Source organism: Pseudopipra pipra, chromosome 1 (assembly GCF_036250125.1).
Source record: "Pseudopipra pipra isolate bDixPip1 chromosome 1, bDixPip1.hap1, whole genome shotgun sequence".
Taxonomy (NCBI): domain Eukaryota; kingdom Metazoa; phylum Chordata; class Aves; order Passeriformes; family Pipridae; genus Pseudopipra; species Pseudopipra pipra.
Window position 1 is genome coordinate 23,673,446 of NC_087549.1, and position 25,672 is coordinate 23,699,117.

The window sequence follows — 25,672 nt, forward strand, 5'->3', positions numbered from 1 at the left end:
TAAGTCCTAATATCAGGTAGGCTTCACCTACCCTAAAGAAACTATTTTTTTGGGTTTGTATGAATGGATGGGATTGAGCTGAACACAAAGTCAGGTTTTGCCCTGCTTTGTGCAAACTGCTTTACCTTTAGAACAAGTACAGGCAGATCTGTGAGCTCCTCCAAGACACCACCCTGGTACTCATTCTGAGTGAAGACTGGTGCTTCGTCATTCTTATTGACAACATTGATGATGATAAGAGTGTGGTTTTCCCATTTTCCATCAGAAGCTACAAGCCTGAGCTCATAATGTTGTTCTTGTTCATAATCCAGAGGTTGAGCAATGAAGACAGTTCCAATCTCAGGTTCCACATCAAAAACTCCTTTCAGATTTCCTGATGTGATCTGATACCTTAGTTTGGCATTTGCACCTACAACAGAAAGAAACAATTGCTGCCTGTTCACCCTATGAATGCTTAATCCAGCTATGCACAGTGGACACATATCCAAGAGCAACCTTATTTGCCTGGACTGTTATAGTGTGTGTGGGATAAAACAGACACAGCCACAAACAAAATGATATGTGTATGTAATTTGAAGGGTTTGTGTGTGGTAGATTGTGGGTTACATCTGCATTTATATATATTTGCAGACAGGGACAAGCGTCTGTTGATTGATAATGAAGGAATTGTATACCTCTAATTTGTTGTTCATTCATTTGCCAATAACAAAAAAGTAACATACTATTAAAATACTAGAAGCTACTTTTACTCAATGTTTCCTAAGCTTCATTTCAAACTCCAGTATTCCTTAAATTTTTTTTAAACCACTGGGTGGTGCTAAAATATAACAGAAGTCCTCTGTTTTGAGCAAGAATTCATCTCAGAATAACATTCCACCTGTACAACAGCAGCTGGTTGATTGTTGCAAAACTTTTAGGAACAACAACAAATTGTTTAGTGCTTCCTGTTTACTTATTTGAAAAGGTAAAAAATTCCTGACATTGCATTCCAGTATAGAAAATCATTTCCCAAATTAAATAGGCAAACTGCTAGGAGTAGAAAGAACATTCAGCATTTCAAGTTATAGTCAGCTGTGGATGAGAAAACTAGAGCAACCAGTATGTATGGTAAGAAAGTGAAAAGGCTGTGCTCAACATTACTGCTTGGAAGAGCTTGGCTGCCTTTGCAGCAAGAGTTTGAGCATCACTTCTACTCACTTTTGTCAAATTCTCCCAAATGCCGCAGCTGGTTTCAAATGGCCTCTTAACATCTCCCTTGTGGGCACTAAGAGGCACAGGCATTACAGCACTGCCAGTGGAAGGAATGACCAGCTCATGAAAGCAGCAAAAAAGCCACAGCAGAAGCAAAGTCAGGGACTGACTGATGGGATATGCTGTTGGACTGCCTCAGCCCGTCTGTAGGGGCAGTTTCACACCATTATAGCCAATGTCAGTGTGAGCCCAAACAGAAAGTCTGGCTTTCCTTTCCTTCCTGACTTCATTTCTGACCATGTCATCCCAGATTATCCATTGTTTGTCAGATTCTTCCACAAGCATATTTAACTAATTCACCATATTCACTAAATCATCAAAAAGCGCACAGGTCTAGTTTTCTTACAATGATAGTAAGTAAAATTGACTCCCAGAAAGATCTAGAAAGCACAGGATCTGGCAAAAAGCAAGCACATGCTCAGGAGTGAGTTTTTATGTTACCTGTTATGAAGTTACAGCAGCATTGTGATTCCAGGTGATTTCATTCTGTCCCAAACAGATTGCCAGCTAGCTTAACCTTTGCAGTGAAAACCTGAGCACCTAATAAAAGAAAATGCTCACATGTGCCCAGAACTTCTCTCCTCACTTTTAAAAATGCTTGAAATCTGTACTCATCTCCTGGATGCAGAGATTTGTTTGCCCATGAAGGAAGTAGCCCTACGCACAGCACAAATTAACACTAAGGACTTGAAAAGATATGCAAGGTCCACTCACCCTCATCTTCATCATCTGCTACTGCTGTCACAACAGGACTTCCAACATCCCTGTCCTCATCTACGCTGACCTCATACACTGACCGAGGAAATGCCGGAGCGTTGTCATTCACATCACTGACAAAAATCCTTACGTAGGCTGTGTCTAAGAAGGAGATGCAAGAGGAACATGCAGACTAGAAATGGCAGAGATGGAATACCTTGTGTTATTCCAGACAGCTCACATACCCCCCAAGTCTATAAAAGTTAAAGAACTCAACCTCTGATATCTTTTAACCAATACAGAATTCCTTACTAGTTTTACCTGTGTTGGGCTGCCCATGAACACCAGGTCTAGCAGATTCTGAAGAGTCCTGAGACTGAACTTCAATCAAGTAAGAGGCTCTTTTCTCTCTGTCAAAAGATACACAGGTGGAAATAATTCCTGTCTCAGGTTCAATGGTGAAGAACTGGTAATCCTCATTAGAATCTTTCAATATTAAGTAGCGAACCTAAAAAGGAAATAGTTAAGAGAAGTTAACATTTTTGATTTTCATTTATATGTCCAAGTGTTGTGACCTCCCCTTCCTCAGCAGTCTTCTGGTTCTGTCTGCAAAGTAGCAAGACACTGAGGAAGGACAGATCATGTGAATATGATTTTCTAAGTCTTTTGCTCATTTTTATATAAAAACCCCAGAACTTTCAGACAGAAGAACACCTGAAGAGGTGATATCAAGGCCCATCAAGCCCAGTATCCAACCTCCAACAGGGGCAGTAGGAGCAGTTAAGAAAGACCATGAGTAACAGGGAACAAAATGTATGGAATGACATCTTCCCTGGTGTCTCCTCAGCTTCTAGCAATCCACTGTGGTTTTGATCTCAAAAAAAAAAATAAAATTGGAGCTAACTGATAATTTGGGTCCTGTTCAACAGGACTGAATAAATGAAAACTTCCACTGATTAAAGTTATCCACATTTTTGCCTTTAATAAAATTTGCTCTCTGAAAACAAAAACATTTCCATCCCCACCCCCAGGTCATGCCCAGAGCACCACCAGGCAGTTCTCCTACAGGTTGCTCTTCAGACGTTGCAAAATGACAGTTCCAGAACAGCAGATCTCCACTAGCCAGAGTTTCTTCACAGAAGAGCTAGTAACGTTTTTGGAAGTGGCTCAGGAAAATACACAGAAAATGAGTAATTTCTTTCAGAATTCTGCTTTTTCCTAGGGTTGGGTCATTATGACAATAATGGTCAAATGTTGGTTTGACCAACCATTTGACCAGTGATGATGAAATAAAATGCTTTTTAATTGGTCATATTTAAATGGCAGTGAATAACTGACAACAATCACTGACAGTCAATTAAAAATGAGCTGAAGAGGCAGGAGTTTGGAAACATGGCCTGCAGCCACATCCACTTGTCTTGTCACAGGAGCAACCCTGCAAATCATGCAGCAGTGCTTTATCGTGGTTGCTGGATCAGGATTAGATGCTATGATGAAGGATCTGAAGATAGTGAACAGCATCTTCTCTGCCTGCCTCCCAAATTATGCACATCAGGCACATGCTAGACGAATGCTTGACAAGTGCTGTAAGAAGTGTTGGTGGCTCATTATCCTGTCATCTGCTGGCTACACATTCTCACTAATTACAATACTAAAACTTGACTATTGGGAGGAAAAGAATTGGATGTAAGGTCAAACCTCTCCATGTAGGCCAGAATCCAAGTCCGTGGCTAACACCTGAACCACTGATGTGCCAACATCAGCTCCTTCTGGCACAGACACCTCATAGTTAGAAGACATGAAGAATGGAACATTATCATTGACATCTGCAAAAGGAGGTGATGAAGATCATGATAAGAAAATATTTGAAGACTTTGTTTTACTGTGCTGATTTTTTTCCCCCTGCAGTTGCATTTTACTTGGAGAAAGAACTCACATTGTTCATAGCAAGAAACAATCCTACTTTGGGTCTTCCCATTCTTGTGGTAGCTGACAGGAGGCATTTTTAAAGACATTGAGCAGCTTCTGGGAGATAGTGGCCTAATCTCAGCTAAGATACTAGCTAAGGATTTGACCAGCAATACTCTTACACTAAGTCCATGAATGCCAGGACCAGGACCAGTCTGTAAAGAGCTGGTTATCTACAGCAGTAGGTAATTTCAGTATTTTAATAAGATTAACATACAATGAAAATTAAAATTGCAGACTCTATAGAGTAGTCAAAGAATGTGTTTCCTGGCCTTTGCAGGGCGGTATAGCCAGTGTTATGTTAGGCTATAGGACCTAATGATTATTTAGGGTGCAGTTGCACATTAGCCTCCCCTCATCTGACTACTGGCCAATGTCCAAAGGAAGCATGCTGATCTTTCCACTCCTGTCATCCTGCTCTAAACCATGGGATCCCCCTTCCCACAAACTGGATCACGTGGCCCTGTGTTGACAGTGCTCATTTGGTTGCTCTGAGTGAGACTGAATTTCTTGAGAGAAAAGGCTAGATGTGACCTGACACACTCTGCAGCTCTGTGATCATCAGATCCAATGCAAGGGATGTGGTGAAATTGTGCAGGTGAGGGAAAGGACGGGCTGATCTGATAGTGGTGACCTGCAGTCAGGTCAGATTACACACAGGGCAAAGCCATGTTAAGCTCGTATCAGTGCTGGTCTTGCTTGTCTTCCTTGCCTGACCCCTGTGGAGACCCAAACCAAAAAGGCATACCCAGTATTTTGGAGGGCCAGTTTGTGGCACATTTTCTCCCTAAAACCGCTGTGTCGGACAAGATGAGCACAAGGGACACGCAAGAGAACCACGGCAGCACTGACTCAAATCCATTTAAACTGCACTGGAATCACATCCTCCTGCTGAACCCATGGCAAGTTGGTCCAGGTTCCTCTTTGTCTGTAAGGTGACTAAGCTCAGAAATGCTGCACAGTCCCCTATATCTTTTTGCACTTCTCACAGTTTAACAGCCACATTTGAAGGAAGCAATTTTCCTGTGTCGTGGCATAGTGCCAAGACAGAGGAGCTGTAATGACAGTTCCTTGGCTCCATCTCTCTTTGTCAAGGGCAGACAAAAAATTTAATATCTCATTCTGCAAACCCTAAAGCACACATTTTGTTTTACTACTGCCATGTGATTCCGTTGATTCTAGCATCTATTTGCAGGATGAGTGTCTTAAGTTAATTTTTTTTTAAGTTGTCAGTGTGGGCTCCCATAAATCCCAATTTTCTTTCTCTCTTATGTGCATAATTGCCTGTGGAAACTTCTATTCTAAAAGTCTATTTATTTTCCCCTATTTTACAGAAGAGAATATTTCTTGTTGGAGAAACGTTTCAGCAAATTCACTGAGCAAGATAAGAAAAATAAGATGATATAAAAAACTTCCTTTTCTGTGTGCTTGTGCATAAATAAAGGACAATTCTGCATATGACATTTTCTGGTGGTTATTTCTCTCAAAGTTGTTTAACTTGCTTTGTTCTCCCACTAGTGTATATGTGTATGTGTAAACACTTTTTTGTACAAAATACTAAGTGACTCAAAAAGGATTTTTACTTGTAAATAAAATGAATTTTCTGACAAATTCTGATACCAATAACTGCACTATAGGAAAAACTTTTTTAGTTAGGATCTATAAACTACAAAGAGGCTTCACTTATTCATATTTTCATCTGAATGTCTACTATCAAAAGTAACTCCATTAATGCTTCAAAAAGCAGGGATTAATATCAGATTTATAGTTTTATGTGGATCTACAGGAGTAGAGCCTTACCAAAAGATGCTGCTATAAGGATTAAGTTTTTGAATATTGCACCTATTGTAAGGACCCACATTTTTATTTCTAGAGCTTTAATCTCAGTGTGCAATAGAAAATTCTGTTTGTAACAAAAAACCCTAAACAGATATCCAACACAAGCCCAGCCTATCTGTGCTGTTTCAATAGCACAGACTCTTTCCAGTAATACTCATTTCCTTTCAATAGCTTGGGAACAAGTACTAGATTTCTCCTCCTATCAAAAGAAATTCTTTCTAATTAGATTTATAGAACCAGTTGTCTAAACATTCAGACAGCCCATTTTTGCACTACCACATTTCCACATTTGATGGTGGTACTTAGAAATCATCTCAAATAGACCTTTCTGATGACTGCACAGCCTTTTACAGTACAGAAATGTACAAAGCCTTCTTAGGTGGCTTGGCATTTCATAGATGTTACCTTAATTCATGACATTATACTAAAAATTACAAGAATATTGTTCTGAATAAACTGTTCAAATAACAGCAAAACTTACCTGTTATGTTCACACAAACAGTGGCAAAGGAAGCTAAAGGAGTCATTGCTACATTTTGTGCCCGGACTGTCAGGATGAAAAACTTAGTTGTCTCAAAGTCAAGTGGTTCAGCGACTAGAAGAGAAGCAGATCCATCAGCTCTGTTTGGCTTCAGATAGAAACGAACTGGCATGTTAGTCTCTGGAACTTGACCCTCCTCCAGATTATACGTAACCCTGGGATCACCAAGAGGGGATGTGGCTTTGATGGTCTGAAGAAGAAAAGAGCCACGACATATGTTCGTGAAGCACAGGATTGCAAATGTTACATGTTCAGTTTGATGGCAAGAACACACGTGCACGTATGTCCTCCAAGAACACACACGCCTATATGACTTGGATAACAGACAAAAGAGAAACAGTTTACAGAGCTGAGTTTCATTTTACAACATTTAGGTTCGATGCAGGTCTTTAATCAACAAGAAATTTACCTGCCTGTAAGTGCGCCAAGCAAGAACTGCACCACTGGCTAAAGGAAATCCCTTTTTTCTCCTCCTTCCAAAGAAAAAGTGATCCAAAAGGAGACCATTTCTCCATCGAGTTGTACATATTACCCATCAAGTTACAGGAAAAGAACCTAAATTGTTTGCAACTGCTTGGATATTACATGTAGGAGGAAGAAGGCAGGAATTATCTGGCAATTTATGGAAGACACTGTCCTTAAAGAGTAAGTCTGTATGGGTTAAAAAGGAATTGATTTGAGTTAAAAAAAGCTCAAAGCAAATTACAGTCATTCTATGCTCTAGTGCTGAATGAGAAAAGCTGCAGGAAAGAGGCAGGCAGGTAGCACAGGCCACTGAGGATGGAGGAGCTGGCCCTCTGTGGGAACACCCAAGGATTTCCCACGTTGGCAGGGCACAGATTTTGCTTCTGTGGGAGCGCATCCTGGTGGCCATTGGTTTAGTAAGTCATTGGGAAAACTGCTGCCAGCTGAAATGCCAGCCTATTCTGCAACAGGTGCTCCTCACAAACTCTAACAGGACACACAGCAGTGAAGGCAGATAAAGGAACTGCGATTGAGTAAGGTTGAAGAGTGGGCAGAACAAAACAGAGGAAGAAGTCGAGATGAAGAGGGAGGGAAGTAATCACGTTTTTAACATACCACTATCTTGGTGTCACGAATGGTGTTTTCAGGGATGGTTACCCAGTATCTGTTCTGCTCCCACCGTGGTGGCTGGCTGAGTGCATTAGTGACAGTGACCGTCAGCTCCACTGTGCTGCTCCTGTTGCCGCCATCTGTCGCTACAATATAGCGGCTAATGCGAGTTGTCTACGAAACAAAGAAAACAGAGTATATTTGCAAACCATTTTGTACAAACCAGGAGATTGCAATTAATGGATTTGCAATGGATTTGGGGGGTTGGAGGTTGCTCTGTTCCAAGCAGAGTCTCATATTACCTGGGGTAGTGGGCAGTTCACGTACACCCAACCTGTGCTGGGGTTGATCTGGAAGTATTCCACTTGATGCTCTAACATTGAGTATGTGACAGCAGCATTCACACCCTGGTCACTGTCATGAGCTGCAACACGGAGGAAACTCATCCCCACTGGAGTGTCTTCGCTAAGAAAGTCTTTGAAAAGACAAAGGTAGTGTCAGCAGGTCTGATCTAGTTTACCAGGCTGTGTGTGTAAAGAAATACTCTTGTAAAACGTCATAGTCCCATTCATGGCAGATTAAATGTTTCTGTAATGAGGCAGGTTACAAAGTATTGTCACCAATAGAGTGTCTGAAATCCTCTTTTAACTTCCCTGTCCCTCTCCCCAGCCATGCTGGGTTGTTAAGCGAGCTGCTGGTGATGCAGATTTACTGACACTGCTGCTGCCAGCACTTGTGTGTCTCCACAGCAGCACTGCCAAACCCCACAGCTGGTTGCATGCCTGCTGCTTCGGATCACAGCCCAGGCTGCTGTGCCCAGCTGATGATAAAGGCAGGTTGGCATCAAAGGGAATTCTGTGTGAATTGAGTTAATCCTAAATATGAGTGGTGGCAGCAGCACTGCCAGTGGGAGGCAGTAGGTAATCACAAAGCATGAAGACTCAGGTCATGCCAAAGAGGCCTCCAACATCCCAGTGTTTTGGAGAAGTCCCCCAGGGCAAGGGCAATGATCATTTTATACCTGTCTCTTTCTTTAGGTCTCACTCCCTATTCCCAGCAATACAGCTGACACAGAGATCATGTCTTTGTGCCTACAGTTCTAGGCAGACCGTTCCTTCTTTGGACTTGCTTGTATCTAAAAATCTGGTGGCAAAGAGTCACACATTTGAAGTGTTCATTGCACAAAAGAGTAATTAAGTTTGTCTTCCTAAAGCCTGATTCCTGGAAGGGACATCAACAAAGTGATGGGAATTCATGAGCAGTCAGTTCCTACTCCATTCTGCAAGGCACAACTTTATATGAAGCTATTGCATCCCTGCTGGCCGTCTTTCTTCCACACTCCCATTTTTACACTGCTCTGATCTGACTTCGGTCTTGTTCTTCCCTCCATTCTCAGCCATTCAGTCCTAGTTCCTTCTCCAAGCAGCTATGGGTGCTTGCCTGGTCATGGTTTTGAGACGTTTCCATGTAGTAAGGTTCCATCAGCTCAGTGTATTGAAATGGTCCTGACAGGGTGAAGGCTGATGCAGTTGGGTTTAGACAACCCAGTCAGTCTATTTAATCATGGCTTGTTCAGAAACTGTTTCATATCTTTGATCTCCCTTGTATGTGTCTCCTTTAGCATTTTTGAGGTGGGACAATCAGAGCTGCATACTACCTAAAGTGGAGCCGTCATGTTTTCTGTTTTGGCTTTCTCCCTTAATATCTACAGTCTGTGGCAGTGGAGCAGTAAAACTTTAAACCACAACAACTACTTTCTTCATGGACAACAATTAACTTCTCTTAACCCCTGTGTAATTTAATTGTCCTAGGATTCTTGTCCCTGTTATGTCAGTAATAGCTAAAGCTAATCTCAAAAGAGATTACCAGCACTAAAATAGATTCATGAAAATTGAATTAATTGCTAAGAAACAGTGTAAAATACCACTTTTTGTGTGTTTATGCTGTGTTTAATAGTCAAATTCTGTTAAATTGCATTGTAAGAAAAAATACAAAATTACTTGAAAGGGCTGTACTCTCTCATTTCATGTGCTTTGCTTGCTGCTGGCGTAACTAACATTTACTACAGCATCCCTACTGCAGAGAGTTAAGCATTTCTTTAATGTCTGTTTTGCAGGCAGATGATAAGATGCATGGCTAAATCAGGGATTTGACCAACATCCTAGTGCTGAGGAATAAAGAACCAGCAGTTTCCAGAACAAATAGAAACCTCTGACTAATGGCATTTGATCTTGTTAGAGAAGGAGCTATTTTTAATTCTGTGACGTACAAGCATTGATTACTTATGTATAGATGCTGGCAAAATGCTATGCATAGTGACCTCATTATCTGCAGTTTCGCCATCTCAAAGTGCTTCCTTTGCTTCAGGACCTTTGCTGGTACCTTGTGTTCATGGAAAAAGAAAGAAAATCTGCCCATTCCTCAGAAGTGCTGAATCAATCATAATTATCAAATGCAATCTCTCAGCTTCACAGCTTTTGAAGTAAAAATACTGGGCAGTTTCACCTGAAGGACATTTGACAGTAGAACAGAAAGGTTCATCTTTGCACTTTGTCTTTACCTCAGTGACTTGTCTGCTCTGCTCAAAAATATTTCTCAGAGATCATTTCTACTTGATTTCTCAGTGCTGCTTTGGCCAGGCTTGCAGAAAACACTGGTAGGAATGTAGAAATTCCCAATCTGCACATTTTAACCAATTTGGCACTTGGAGTTAGTCTCTGCAAAATACTCTAAAAGATTTAACACAATTTTCTTTCTGTTCCTCTGCATAACTCTGAAGTGTGGGTGTATATTTTGCCTATTTCCTAGCAGGTTACTTCTCCTCCTTGTCAAACATCCAATCTGTTTTTTAACCCTGCTAAGATGCTGGCCTCTGTGATGCTGAAGACAACTTACTTGTGAGCCACCTTCATTTTAGTAAGGCATTGGTCACCACTTTGCCCTCCATGACATTTCCATGCAACTCGCAAACATCTACAAGATGGAGTTGTCACATTCATCATCAGTTTTGTGCCATTTTGAGGCAATTATGCAAGGAAGGGCCTGTTCTAGTCCAACAGCTAGAGAGTATGCCCATCATTTGTGGATGACATTAGAGGGTCCGAGTGTAATGAAGTGCAGGATTCTGCTGGAGAAGCATCAAGTCAAATTAAATGAAAGACAAATGAAAAGCATATTGTGTGGGGATGAAAAAGGGAATGTCACCGGGGTAAACGGGAGAGGCTAGCTCAGGAGTACAGTTACAGGTGTCATAAGGGGCTCCCAACCAAAGGCAGCCTAGAAACCAAGGATTTCAGGCTGTTTGGCAAGAGATAAATGCCACTTCAGCCTATTCAAGCAGAGGTGCTGTGCTAAAGAGACACAGATGACAACTGCACTTCTAGTCAGGGTTGATGAATTCCCAGCTAGGATGTCATGTTTTGTTTTGGAACATAAAATAAAGATTCAGTGTGGAGAAAAGCTGGGCTGGGAAAAGCTGCAAAGGGAAGGGATCAGATCTGCTTCATCTCTAGGAGTGAAGACAATGTTTTTGAGAACTGCAATGAATAAAGAGGACTGATCAATTCTGTACATTTGCACTGGTGATGGTTTAAGCAGTGACCGGCTTAGTGGGTAACAGAGGAAGACTGGTCACCTAAAAAACTGACCACTAGTATAAGGAACTACTAACCAGGCTCATGCGGCAGTACTGGGACAGGTAGTTAAGCAACACTCACACTGATAGCGGCTGTTCTCAAACTTGGGATCGTTGTCGTTGATGTCAGCGATGAGGACGGTGATCTGACACACGCCGATCAGCGGCTCCTGTGCCTGGTCAGTAGCAGTAACAGACAGCATATACTCCCTCTGCTTCTCCCGGTCAAAACTCTGCATGGTTCTGATGACTCCTGGGAACACAGACACTCCCTGTTCTGTATGTCACAGCCTCGGGACTGAATTTGCAGAGAGGGATCTGCACATCTCCTGCACAAGAGGAAGCTCTGACCGCACGCAACACAACTGTCAAGCTTAATCTACACCAACCCTGCAATGCACATCTTGGACAAGACCAAATTCAATTCTCCCATCTCTCCTCTCCTCATATGTCACCTGCTGCCAGCAGTCAACAGCTTTCTTTCCTGCTGCCCTGATAAGGAGCTTCAGTATGAGCACCTTGTGATCTCATGGCTCTTGGAGCACAGAAGGGTTTTCTCTTTCTCATCAAAAGGTCTCTCTTAGTTTTATTCCAATGACAGTCAAGTAACTGAATCAGCTCATTACTACTTTGAGGAAGAGTCGCACCACGGAAGGCACAAGTGATGTGGCCAAAGTCATCTCTACTACAGGAGTTGGAGGCTGTCTCATTAAACAAGTTAAAATTGGGCAGCTCCATCAATCACATAGCTCCATGGATAAATCAAACAATTTTCTCCAAATTTTCCACTTTTTCTCCCTACTAATCAAGTCTCTCCTTGTCTCTACTATTTTCTTCTGGTTAACAGACTTCAAACTGGCCTTCTTGAGATCACTTCCAGACTTACATGTCTACTATGCTCAGGTCCAGAGGTCTGCAGCTCTATTGTAGGCCCTTTCAGTGTCCTGTACAGTCCTGGACATGCCAGTACCAAATTTTACTGTTTTAACTGTAGAAACTTCAAAAAAATTTATGACTTTGTCATTCGAAAAACATCATACATCAAGACATCATTGCCGTGTTTTGGTATGAGGGTTTTGCCTGCACTGCACTGGATCTCCTATTTGTGCATGAGATGAGAAATAAACTGTGGCTATATGGAAGGGAAGAACAAACTCAGGCTGTCTAAATCACACTTTCTGCTCTGCACTTTTATAGCTACACTTGATCCAATAGGAAGGTAAGTGACAGGTTTTTATCTCCTTATTGAACTGGGGTTTGTTTCCCTACTTAATTTGTATTTGGGGCCCCCAACATAAGAAGGAAGTGGACCTGTTGGAATGAGTCCAGAAGAGGGACATGAAGATGATCAGAGGGCTGGAGTATCTCTCTGACAAAAACAGACTGAGTTGTGGTTTTTCAGCCTGGAGAAGAGAAGGCTCCATGGAGACCTTATAGCAGCCTTCCAGTACCTAAAGGGAACCTACATGAGAGCTAGAGAGGTTCTGTGGGCATGTAGTGATAGGACAAGGGGTAATGGCTTTCAACTGAGGGAGATTAGGATGAAATTCTTTACTGTGAGAATGGTGAGGCACTGGCACAGTTTGCCCAGAGACGCTGTAGGTGCCCCACCCCTGGAACTGTTCCAGGCCAGGTTGGATGGTGCTTTGAGCAGTCTGGTCTAGTGGAAGGTGTCCTTGCCCATGGCAGGGGCATTGGAACTAGATGATCTTTCAGATCTCTTCCAAGCCAAACCATTCTATGCTTCTAATGATTTGAATCCTTACAACCTTAATTTAATCTAATCTATGTGCATGGCTAACCTTATACTCTGAACATTATCAAGGGTTTATCCTATAAACTGTTACAGCTAACCCTGCAGTTACACTGCTAAAGCATGAGCCCACATGAACACACTCATACAGTGGCATTTTCATTACAAAAAAATGTAATTTTCATTTTATCTCAGCAACCCGAAGCTACTGACCTGTGTCTGGGTCAATGCTGAAGCCTAGGGAAGCTCCGTCTCGGTGCATCAGCCCATACTTCACCTCTCCATTGACGCCAAGGTCTGCATCATAGGCTTCTACCTGTAGCACGTATGTGCCTGGAGGCTGATTCTCCAAAACCCAGGTGCTGTCACTGTAGTAAGCGCACTAAAAATACACCCAAACATCTGACCCTAAATATTACACAGAGCCACATGAAATTGCTGCACAGCGTCAATGTTTTTTTTTCCAGCAGGCCTGAGAAAAACTCAGAAGAAAATCACTATTATTACTTACACTTACAAAAAAATAAATCTCTAAGGGAGAAGAAGGAACAAAGGAGAATGGAGACTTTACATTTTCTGTATGAAGAAAGCTGACTGCTGTTCACTTACAAGTTCATTCTGCTCTGCACACACAGTCCCTTCAGCCAGCCAGAAATTACTAGTAGCTAAGGAGAGTCTAGAACTCCAGTTACAGATGGGAAAAGAGTATCTGTAGAAAAACATCTTACCTCTCTGAAGACAGGCTTGTTGTTATTAATGTCATTAACTCCTACAATAACCTCAGCAAAACTGCTAAGAGGGGTGGGTCCCCCTGAGGCGTTGTCATCTATCGCAGTGATGTTCAGGGTGTATTGTGGCCCTTTCAGGTTGGGTGGTGGGTTTCTGCGGAGCTTAATGATACCTAAATTTGGAAGCATAAAGTGTCATTTTAATTTAGGGAGTAAACAAACAAAATCAAGCGAGCATCACATTTCTCTGCCACTGTGTTGTTGGTTCAGTTTGTATTTTAGTTGCAAAGCATAGGAATCCGTCATCCTAGTCTGCACAGCCTTAGGCCAGGATTCTAGGTTTTGGTTGATAGTTGTATAACAACTATCATATCAAAGAACTAATCCTCACTGATACGAAGCATTCCCAATTGCAGATTATACGAATATGGTGCTTTCTTATGGTTTTTGACATACAGGAGAAGCAGAGTCAACAGAGATTAGATGGTAAATAACAGTGTTCTAAAACCTCTTTCCTTACCTTTCTGGCTATCCAGTTCAAAGTTGCCCTCCTCATTGCCTCCTGTAATCAGATACAGCAGCCCATCTCCATCAGGGTCCTCTGCCCGAACAGTAGCCACCAAGGTGCTGGGACCAGCATCTTCCGAAAGGAAGGTTCTGTAACTGATGGACATACAGGAGCAATGGCAGCATGTACAGTATCAGATGAACCATTGCCATGGTAACCATTAGACAAAATTATAAATTCCTTATGAATGTGTTTTTTTTTCACGCTTTGGACATGCATTCATGAAATCTTTAATTGGCTTAAGGTGCAACTTTGGTCTTCTTTGTTCAGCATGGGGTACTTTAGTAAGTAAGTACTAATCCTGCACTTTTAGTATACATAAAAAGTGCAATCCTGCACTTTTAGTATACATAAATTCCGAAGATCTTTTGGAAGATATCAATATGCACCATACTACACTGTACTGCAAATCAGGATCACATACTTCCTAAAGCTGAGAAAGAAAAAGGACATCTGTCATGATGTGTTTCTTATGTCCCTATATATTAATGGAAAGCCTCAGATACTACAGAGATGAATGTAAATTGATGTTTTGTAATTAAATATATGTATGTTTTGTATTTAAAATATGTCCGTACTTGAAAGCTGTGCAAAGAATAGAAATTGTATTGATTATCGACAGGAAAGAAAGAGGCATCTTAAACAAACAAGGCCTCATGAAATTAGCTTACAATACAATCTGTTGATGGTAAAATTAAGTTTTAGTGTTTGCTAACTACCATTGTTATCTGTCATCTATTTATACATGGATAATCATTTAGAGATCTAGAAGTCAACTTCATCAAAATCATTCCCTGCGTAATCAGGTCTCTGATTTATTCTGTTCTCCCTCTGTAAGTATAAAGTGAATATACTGGTATCACAACTGGTGTATTTTTTTTAATACAATCTGGAAATGAAAGTCCAACTACTAAAGCCTTTCTATATAGAAATTACCCTTCAGTTTCAGTGGTACTTATAGTTGCACAAAACAACAAGTGATCGTTCAGCCAAGCATTATTAAGGTTACACATATGAACAGCATCTTTTAAACCCAAAGCAGGAGTTCACGAAGCCTTACACAGGCTGGGAGAAGACGGGAGCCTCATCATTCACGTTGGCCATTCGAATCCGCACAGACGCTGTCCCTGTCCGAGGAGGGTGTCCTTTATCAACAGCTATCACCACAAACTCATACATATGGTTTGCTCGCTCAAAGTTCAGCCTCTGGTTAGAATTGATGACCCCGTGATGCGTGATGGAAAAATCAGTGCTCTGGATGAAGTAAGTGATCTCAGAGTTGGAGCCAGAGTCACAGTCTGTTGCAAGTACTAAAGAGAACACATTTAACAGACTAGTCATACTGTAAAAGAGGTTTGGTTATGCTATTTCCTATAAAGTCAACTCTTTGTTTTTGAGAACAGGCATCACCTAAATCTGTTTCATCCGTAAAATCTTTTTAATGATTAGAGTCTGGGAGCTTAGCAGGAGGCTGGGAGTAAAAAAACAAAACAATTCTTCCATCCCCTTCAACACAGCCTGAGTGATCACAGCCAGGTGAGTTTGCAAAAGAGCTGTGATCCCAATACTGCACAACATGTTTTGTACAAACAGCAGTCAACAGTGGTAATTACCACACAATCAATATTCATGTTGGTTGAATATTATCAGTCATAAACTGTGTAGTCACTCTCTCTGGGGGTGCCGTTCAAATTTAATTAGCTTCCAGCTATGTTACAGATAAAGTACTTTTTAATTACCTGGTGCTTCAAGGTACAAAGAGTGATTAAACATTCCTCCCCGGTAACTGTTTATTCGGTATGTTGGGTGTCCCATCTGCTCAGAAGCAGCAAATCAGCACAACAAAGAGCTAGGGCTCACAGCATGGCATCAAATGTGATTTTTAAGAGTGGGAGCTCACCTCTCCAATTACCCTGCAATTTTTCTAGCCAAACAGGATGCTTCACATCATACCCACACTGGTATTAAACAAACTCCTTATTCTACCAGTAGGATGCAGCCACTACAGTAGCATACAGACTTCTGGAAGCAGACCAGTGACTGCAGTACGTGGACACCCTGGCAGGGAGCTGCAGCATCATCCACAGATGAAACAACAACCTGTCTCTATCAGAATATTAACTCAAAATAGGAAATGGGGAGAGAAAGATTTCAAAAGTACACAAATAATGTTCTACTTATTTGCAAAAAACCTCAGCTACATCTGCCTGTGGAAAGTTACTCATCTTTGTGTACAAGGACATTTAGGGGGGTTGTAACACTTTGTTTAAAATCTCTCCAAATCCTGCTGTGTAAACGTTTGTGTGTGTTACAGATTACAAAATCAGGGGCTTTAGAGTTGATCACTCTCTTGCTGTACTGAAAGACAAAATATATTAAAAACTCAAGAAAGTTTGAAATTACTGTGACTTAAATCTGGTTAAGTATTGTTTTTAGAAAGACATATTTGAGTTGAAAAGTTCTGATTTAGTCTACAGTCATTCGTGAGCCATTGTAACCATTCACAAAAATATATTTTATGAGCTTAACTATCATATTTCCTTTCACCCATGTTCCTTTCACCCAAATAGGGAATGTGATACTTGTACATGACAGGAACAAGCCTTACTTCCAAATAGCAACTCGGAATTCTATTCCCATTCCATTTAATTCCATCCTGCAAACTGATGTGCATTGCAAAGATATTTTGAGGATCATATAGCAGCCACAAGCAGGTCTGTGCTGGCTTTTCCTGTGTTCTGAGCTAGCTTAGTGCAATCTAGCTCCAGCTCAAAGCCTCATGTGTTAGTACAAAGTTGCCAGCTCCAACTCTAAGCCTTGTTCTGCTGACATAGTGATGAGGCTGAAGGAGTACACTAATCCCTGCTGAGAACACTTCTCCATGCTTTTCTCATCATAGCAAGTTTGCATCCAGAAATCTTAAAGCACACACAGTGAGCACAAACCTGCCCACAATGACTAAGTAGATGGATTGACTCAGCATAGCATCTGCACTACAAACATGACACAAGCCAGACTTCGAGTGTGCTAAAATAAAAATGGTTGACAATTAAAACCTACATTTACATTACTAACAGTTTTAACAAATGCCACATATCACACTACCTTCTTCACTGCCATCAACAGCAACTCACGCATGCCCAGAATGGCAAAGGCTGTCTCACATTTGTATTTATTTTTGTTTGTGGGACATTCTGAGGTTGCAAAATCCCACCCCTCAAGGAACTACATCCAAGGTAAGAGCTGTTTGGGTTTTTTTTCCCCCTGAGATAATACTTTTTTTGGCAGTCAGGGTTACTGGCACAGATCTCATTCAGCACAGGGTACAGGTGACTGCCCATACAACTTCCTTGCAATCACTAACAACCCTGCCCAGCCCTTCAACAGCAAGTGAATGTTCATACACTCATTTCTACTGACTGTCACTATACTTCCACCTCACATTTTCTTTTCTAAGATGGCTCTTTCTCTTGAAAACTTGCACATGTGGCAAGACAACAAAATGGGATGCAAATGCACGGCTTTGCCATTCTGCTTGCTTTGGACGTTGTGCACACATTTTCTCCCTGCAACTAAGAGCATTTTGATCAGCTTTACAAGTTTCCTGAAGATAAGAGCATTCATCTGTTTAAGGAAAATCACATGCTTAGGAATTTTAGGAGTTGATCATCCGGATCAACTTCTTGTTTCCCAAGAGCCATTAAACCAAAAAATGAAGTACAAGAAGCTCTGAACTCTCTTGGTAAGCACTAGAGAAAGCAGACCCTGCAGCCCCCTTATACCAGGAAGCTAAGTTTCTTATCACCACTGCAACCTGCAGAGTTAAGCTCCAAATTTAGGAAATTTACACTACTGGCTTCAGAAGACATGTTAGACATGTAAATTTTTGCTAAGTCTTGCCTTGACACATATCCATTTTCACATAGTTCATAACCCTCAAGGTCTCAGCCTGTCTTCCCACTACTACCCCAGTACCTGCCCCTCGTTTCAGTTTGAATGCTGACAGTGAACCTGTAAGTGTTCTCCCTGTTTCAGGCAGAATACAGCTATGGCATGTATCACAACACGTCAGACTACATCAGATCTTTAGACATCTTGAAGGCATTTAACTGACACCAGTAAAACAGGCTGGAGAATGGGCTTTTGTTCCCTGCCTGCTGGTCTCTCAGGACTGACACAAGAGATGCAACATCACCCAAGTTCACTCTTTATTTGTGCGACCATGGTATTTCCTTGAAGATTTTTTTGGAACTTGGAGCTAAAAATTATTTTCAACAGCTCTGATCTTTCAGCATGACACTATTCTAGCCTCTAAAGCGTCATCTGTGCACTCAGGTTTTATGTGCAAGTATCACTCAGCTGTGTTAAACACAGCAAATGTGGGATGATGACTGTTAAGCCACAATCATAAATAAAAGTTCACAGGCTTTCCAAAGTTTTCTCTTTTAACACTTTGCAAGTCAGTTATACAGCATTAATAACTATTTGATAAAACTATCTGCCTATCTAAAAAAAAATTCTTTTCCTCAACTCTTTTTTTCTTAACTAGTTGCAGCTGTGTCTGGGACACAAAAAGATTACCAAGATTAGTTGAAAGACAGCTACAACATTTAAAGGAAACAAGCTATGGCAATCCACTAAGTCACTGCCTATCAGCTGCTTTAATGTCTCTTGGGTACCACAAGAATCTTCCTTGGGCACAGTACAGTGATCCTCACATGAAGACACTCACAACTCTACTTTCAGGATGTCTAAAAGCCATCTATTACCTCTGAGAAAGCTGCCATCCACGTCTTACAAAGGCAGTGAGCACTTCCTCGTGGCAAGAATACGAAAACGGAACAAACTAGCAGGTCTATGGCAAGACTGAAATGAAAGGCAATGGAATGGTCCTCACCTTGCAGTAGAGATGTACCAACAGGAATGGTTTCAGGAACATTGTCTCTGCTGTAAATAGAGCGCTGGAATTCAGGAGAACAGTCATTTTCGTCGGTGATATGGACCATGACCTGAGACAAAAGGACATGCTGAGAGGAGATTTTAGCTTCTACACTTCAGAAAATGGGCACCTTGTTCTAGACACTGCCATGGCAGTCAGTGCTTTTGGTCTCCCATCCTTACACCTCCAATACTATTTTTCTTGCACTACTCCTGTATCACAAAGAATTATTTTCTTCTCCAGTTCCAAGCAGATGGGAGGCGAAGCCAAAAAGAAATAACAAAAGGTATTTGCAGAGCGTAGATCTGAACCTAAGTCAGACCCCAGCTTTCTTCCTGTTCTGTAAGGTCCCCTTCCTCCCCAACATCCTCACAAGTGTCCTAGGCTATCCACCAGTGTAACTGGTTCCACCAGTAAACTAACAAAGACTGCAGGGACAGTGGGTAGGATGTGAAGTGATTCATGTACCTCAGTCACACTGCTGAGAGTGCTCTCAACTTCCATGGCTTTCAGTAAGAGATGATAGAGATGGTGTTCACTTTCGTAGTCCACAGGGTGGGTCAGGCTGAGCTCTCCGCTCTCTTGCCTCACCCTGAAGAGCCCAGAGGGATTTGTCAGCAGAGTGTACGAAAGAGGCTGGCTCTGGAAAGAAACAGCCTCAACAACTGCTACTCTGTAAAGAATGAGAGAACAACTCTTTGCTTCCAAACAACAACAATAGCTGTCTCCTGAGCACCTAGAGGAGGAAGATGATGAGGAGGAAAGGTGTCTTGCTCCCTCTCTGTTGATGCTTGCCTCAGCTTGCATTCAGACTAGAAATCCCTATGCTACAGAGAGTTGACCTACCCTCTCTTCTCTCACCAAACTTATCTGCTGACATAGCAGGGCTGGGATAACAGCCCATTTTAACCCCCACTAACATTAAAACATCTTTTTCTTTCCTATTGTACCCTTCTAAATACTTGACTAATATATCTTCAGTTTCAGAGGTAAGTGACCTACTATACTTCTGGGTTTTTCTGAAGTTGTGTATTCAGAAAAGGAACAGGTTCAGAGATGGATGGGAAACTCATGAAGCACAGAGTTTTTCAGATCCTGCTGTCCACCTTGGCAGGACATGAAAGATATGTTTGCCTCCGTACAGTGACTTAGGTTTTGAAGCTTCATCTCTCACACCAGTCTCTGACCATCATGACAATACATTTTCAGCTCATCTCACTGGAAGCTCCAGAGAAGGAGAAAAATTTCCCTCCTCCTTCCCATTCAGTCCCTTTTAAGGACTAAGTGGGGCATCTCCAGCAATTTTTCCTACTTCATCAGCTTATTTTGAGGTTTTCTACTCCTTAAAGGCCCTATGGCACTGCTCCACCTGCTACTTGGTGCCTTAAAGCCCATTCTGCTCTCAAGCAGCTGAATAGTGACAATAAAGCCAGAGCCAGCTCAGGAGCATCGCCCCACTTCGAATTGGCTTAGCTACTCTTCAGGCAACAGCAGAGCCCCTTGAAGACTCAGCTTTATCTATTTGCACTTCACACTGGTGCTGTTATCTCAAGAGTCTGGCAACAACTTGTCTTTCTAAAAATTTAAGTCAAATGGGACACGAACAATTCCAAATCTAGTTAATTAAAAGTCTACTTTCAAGCATTCATTTATATCTCCAGGAGATGCATAGCCAGTAGGTTGGCTGTTCAAATTCACAATGCAATGTGCTAAGACCCCAGAAACATTAAAATAATTCCAGCATCCCAGACTACATCCCACGTTCCACACTGGAGACTCTGGAACACCAGATCAGGCATAACTTCTTTTAGAAAACACAATGTTATTTTAAAAGTGTAATAGGCAAATGCATACCTGTAGCCCTGAGAAGCAAAACTACAAGTTTCACTCTACTGTGCTCTCTCTAAATTGAAGCTCCTCTCAGACTGCAGGGAGGGAGCTCACCTAACAAAGTACAACTTACTTCTCTCCTGCTGGAGTGTTTTCAGGCACGAACACACTGTAGGACATGTTAGTGAACTGTGGAGGTCGGGACCCTGCCAGGATAGAAATGGAGGCATAGGGGCTTTTGTTGCCGTACTCATCGGTGGCTTCCACAGTAACCACATACTCCTTGTTCCATGTCAAAGGCAAGCCAGTCGTCATGATGATGCCAGTACCCTTATCCACTTGGAATCGTTCTTCACCACCTGTCAATACATTTACAAAACTGGTCTGAGAAATGCCCCACGGCAAGAACATTTCCATCTTCACCATTTTAAGGTAAGCCATCCACAAATCATCTGCCTGTGTCCCTGCATGCATGTCTTTTTTCCTCTCCAGTTGTGTACCTTATCTGTCACCCACACTGCGTTCTGGTGACCAGTGCAGTGTAAAAGAGACAAGAACATGTAAGAAATGAAGCCTTAAGCTAACAGTAAGGCTGCAATCAATTTAAAAATACAAGTAAAGCAAAGAAAATGGCAACAAGAAAGATTCCCATCCATGTAACTGTTACTTAAAGCACTTACAGCTTCTACTTTCTGTACCTACTGTATCTTTAAGGATTCCCCAAGGGAAAAATCTATCAATTAAATTGTAAAATGGGAACTTGCTAAGAAACATCTGCAACTCAACAGAATTTTACCTTTTTCTTCAGAATAGACCTACCTGCAATGAGTGTGTAAGTTATCCCAGCACTGGCATTTTCGTTGTTACTGTGATGTGCGACAAGCTGGTAGATGAGAGTGCCCTTTCGTGCATCTGGATCCACACGTGCCAGGTAGGGGTATGGGTACATGCCCCAGGACAGGAGTTCGTCTTCTGGGGCAAAGAGTGTCACATGACAGAGGTACCAGTCATTATCTGCAAAAGATGCATGGATTTCTGGACAGCTTGCTCACAAACTTTAGTCAGGAATTTTCTGATCTTATTCATTAATATCTGTAAAAATCTTCCACTGCAAAGAACTCATGTAGAATTAATTACAGTATTTTTACCTCTAGGGACACCTAAGTTCAAACCTTTTGGACTTACATCAAGTCGCTAATAGATGCTAAAGGTTTATATGGGCTTCTTGAAGAAATTTTCCTGAGCACATTTGTGTTCCAAAGGAGGCTTTGGGATTTGACTTCAAATCAAAATGAATATATTACTGAATATATAAAATAAATTTGAATGAAAAAAATAAAATAAATGTAGAAAGGGGGGAGTAGAAAATACGTATGAGAAATGCATGTCTTCTGTCTGAAAAAATATGATCACATACTTGAACAAACTGCACTGAGGTTTCAGGTCTGTTAAGGACTACACCACTGTCAAAAGAAACACCCACCAGTGTACTTGTGTCTCATACAGGAAATCCTTGATCTCTGCCTTCAGCCAAGCCACATTTCACACAGGATGGAAGAAGACAGGAGCACATGGGCAAAAACAGCACCAAGGCAAGAAATAAGCCAGAAATTCCAAATAATTTTAACTGTAGACCTCAGGGATCTGATACTAAATAAAAGACTACTCATAGATAGAGACATGTGCTAATATGCAAGACCTATATTGATGAGCAGCCTTACCCCACAGTAAAAATATATGCTGGGCAAATTTCCCAGAGGTCATCATTCCCAGGAAGGAAAGGACTTAATTGAAGTTTTGTGGGGTTTTAAAAACATATAAAATCATTTAAGACATGGTTTCTTCAGCTAAAGGAAATTCTTAGATTATGTGGTTTCTGGTTTCCTAATATGCCAACACTGCTTACACAGGAACATTGGTTAGTTTGTTTTTTCTCTGTATTGCTGTGTAAGACAAGGCACAACCCACAGCATGAGCCAGTGGCTCATGAGAGCAGCTGTAGCAGTCAGTATTTTATCTATAGCTGAGAGGTGGGGCTGAGAAATATGCCTTAATTAAGCCAGCTACAGACAGCATCATTTTGGTACAGCCAAATAACAGAAGGAAAGCTTTTAGGCACAGAGCATTTAAAGATATTTTTGTTCATTCATTGGTCTAATTCAGGCAGTTCTAATTTCTGCAGAGGTAAATATCTAGGCAAGCATTTTTCCCATTTAGTCAAACCTAGAGAATTATTTCAAAAATTATAATTATTCTGATTATTCCTTAATATTGCTTCATGTAGGTGATCCAAGTGTTAAATACAAATTAATAAGGAGTTCCTAATCCTGCTGTAAGAATTGTAAAACCCAGTTAAAGTCTGCCCTAAAACAGAGCTTTTTGTTTCAAAAAAGACAGACAAAGGAAAAAATTTCACTGAGTTCAGGATGCCATATCAGGGGAAATATATGTGTGGTTCAAATTAACCATAATCTTCTGGACTTTTTTAAAAAAATTCACCTTCCCTCTCTCTGAAATGTGTATTTAAGTAGAAACATAGAAGAGTTTAGGTTGGAAAAGACCTCTAAGATCATTGAGTCCCACTATTAATGTGGTACTGCCAAGTCCACAACTAAGCCTGGGAATCCCATCCCTGGAAGTTGATATGGCAGTCAAGGACATGGTTTATTGGTGAACATGGTGGTGGTGTTGGGTTGACAGTTGGACTTGATGATTTTAAAGGTCTTTTCCAACCTTAATGATTCTGTGATTCTATGAAACCATGTCCCTAAGTGCCATATCCACATACCTTTTAGATAACTCCAGGGATGGTGACTCAACCACTTCCCTGGGCAGCCTGTTCCAATGCTTGACCACCCTTTTCATGAAGAATTTTTTCCCTAACATCCAATCTAAACCTCCCCTGGAACAACTTGAGGCCATTTCCTCTTGTCCTGTCACTCGTTACTTGAGAGGAGAGTGACCACTCCCTTGCTACAACTTCCTTTCATGGAGTTGTAGAGAGTGATACTGTTCCCCCTGAGCCTCCTCTTCTCCAGGCTGAACAACCGCAGCTCCCTCAGCCTCTCCTCACAGCACTTGTGCTCCAGACTCTTTATCAGCTCTGTTGCCCTTCTCTGGAGTCACTCCAGCATCTCAATGTCTTTCTTGTAGTGAGGAACCCAGAACTAGACACAGAACTTGAGTTGCGGACTCATCAGTGCCAAGTACAGGGGAAGAATCACTGGTCTGATCCTGCTGGCTACACTATTTTTGATACAGACCAGGATGCTCTTGGTCTTCTTGGCCACCTGGGCACACTGTTGGCTCATGTTCAGCCCTCTACGAACCTTGGTAAAATTGTGACACTTAGGAAAGCCTCGGATCACCTCCTCATGGGATGGCTGAGGTTGGCAGGTACCTCTGGAGGTCATCCCGGTCCAACCACTCCCAAGCCAGGCTACCTAGACCTGGCTGCTCAGGACCATGTCCATATGACTTTTGAATATCTCCAAGGAGGGAGACTCCAAAACCTCCCTGAGCAACCCGGTGAACTAAAGTTCTGGGGAGTGGATTTCAAGAAAGATGTGGACCAGCTGGCAAGTGTCCAGAGAAGAGCCAAGAGCACAAACAGAAAACATCAAGAGAGGTGGAAAGACCTGGAGATTTTCAGGAGACTACAAGAGATATGCCAACATTACTATAAGATGCTGAAAGACTGATGTATGAAGTCAGTCAATTATTCCCTAACCTGCAAACCAAAAAGTAACAAACTCTCATTCCCAATGAAAAGATTGGCATTAGATGCTTTGGGTGGGATCTCGGAGCATGTTTTTAATTATAAGGATAATGGAGCATTTGATAGTGTCCAGAGAGCTGAGACAGCATCCATCACTGAGATCTTTAAGACCTGACTAAACAAACATCTTCTGGCAATCACTTTGTTGTTGCAAAGCCTGCCTCTAGGCAGGGGCACAGTAGCAGCAAGACTGTTAAATCCTTTCCATCATACATTAATTTCCCTGCCTTTCAGCTTTTGCATCTCATTGATTTCTGAGGCATACATGTCCACATGTCACTCATTCGCTTGCAGCTTGAGGGAACTCATAGCATAAACATTCTTTGGACCATGTGTTTTATTTTGCTGTTTGCTTAAGGGTAAGAAGTGAGGGAAGGAGCAAACACCACTCTAGAAACATCCAGCACCACACATGAAAGGAAAGACATGGGATGAGGCCAAACCTGGAGGGCTGTGGTACAGCAGCAAGGAGGAATGTCTTTCTGCAGCTGAGACCTGGCTCACTCCTTCATGCCCTCAGAATTTATTTCAGATTTTCAGGCTTGAAGCTGTTTTCTTCATGCAAGTAAACAAAATTTAAATTGAAGCAACCTGCAAGCATGCTGACAAAACAGCCTGGGTTATATGCACACAGATTAGAGCTCTAATTCTAACAGGGAATAAATGGAAGAAAAGATAGTTACAAAGAGCAGATCTTAGTTGGAGCAAGTCCAAACCCCTAAAAAAGCGGTGTTGAACATGGTCTGGAGACTAAGAAGGGGTCAGTCAAACAGCACGAAGTTCCCCTATCACACAGAAAGAGCTGTTCAGAAGCAGCACTACCAGTATGGACATTTCTGTCCTGGTAGTTCCCCTTTACGCACACATCAGATGTGAGAAATTCAAGAATTTTAAGGTGTTACAGACACATGACAATCAAATACTATGGAAAATTATCACATTGACTTGGAACAAATCAGTGAAACAAAACCAGTCTGGATAAAGTAGATATTTTCCCCAGCAATGCATTATTTTTTTCTGCTGCCATAACTGGAAAGACGTTAACAGATCAAGCCTCCAAAATCAATAATGTT

At 41.6% G+C, this 25,672-nt stretch overlaps 1 protein-coding gene across 6 annotated transcripts in view; it reads right to left on the reverse strand.

Annotated features, from left to right (window-relative positions):
- The window catches only part of LOC135411196 (neural-cadherin-like), a 53,969-nt gene that overhangs the window by 21,126 nt on the left and 7,171 nt on the right, over positions 1 to 25,672 (reverse strand). For 4 of the 6 annotated variants that reach the window (XM_064648482.1, XM_064648473.1, XM_064648496.1 and 1 more), the window contains exons 2-17: positions 21,641 to 21,835; positions 20,955 to 21,180; positions 19,460 to 19,664; positions 18,950 to 19,061; positions 15,113 to 15,362; positions 14,005 to 14,147; positions 13,485 to 13,657; positions 12,970 to 13,138; positions 11,086 to 11,256; positions 7,672 to 7,844; positions 7,376 to 7,543; positions 6,236 to 6,485; positions 3,646 to 3,773; positions 2,269 to 2,455; positions 1,966 to 2,109; positions 126 to 409 (exon numbers count right to left, since the gene is read on the reverse strand). In XM_064648482.1, coding sequence (XP_064504552.1) covers positions 126 to 409; positions 1,966 to 2,109; positions 2,269 to 2,455; positions 3,646 to 3,773; positions 6,236 to 6,485; positions 7,376 to 7,543; positions 7,672 to 7,844; positions 11,086 to 11,256; positions 12,970 to 13,138; positions 13,485 to 13,657; positions 14,005 to 14,147; positions 15,113 to 15,362; positions 18,950 to 19,061; positions 19,460 to 19,664; positions 20,955 to 21,180; positions 21,641 to 21,835 — 2,978 coding nt within the window. Of the gene's footprint in view, positions 1 to 125; positions 410 to 1,965; positions 2,110 to 2,268; positions 2,456 to 3,645; positions 3,774 to 6,235; positions 6,486 to 7,375; positions 7,544 to 7,671; positions 7,845 to 11,085; positions 11,257 to 12,969; positions 13,139 to 13,484; positions 13,658 to 14,004; positions 14,148 to 15,112; positions 15,363 to 18,949; positions 19,062 to 19,459; positions 19,665 to 20,954; positions 21,181 to 21,640; positions 21,836 to 25,672 lie in introns of those variants that run through there. The other 2 variants (XM_064648487.1, XM_064648504.1) reach the window with 2 other exon arrangements.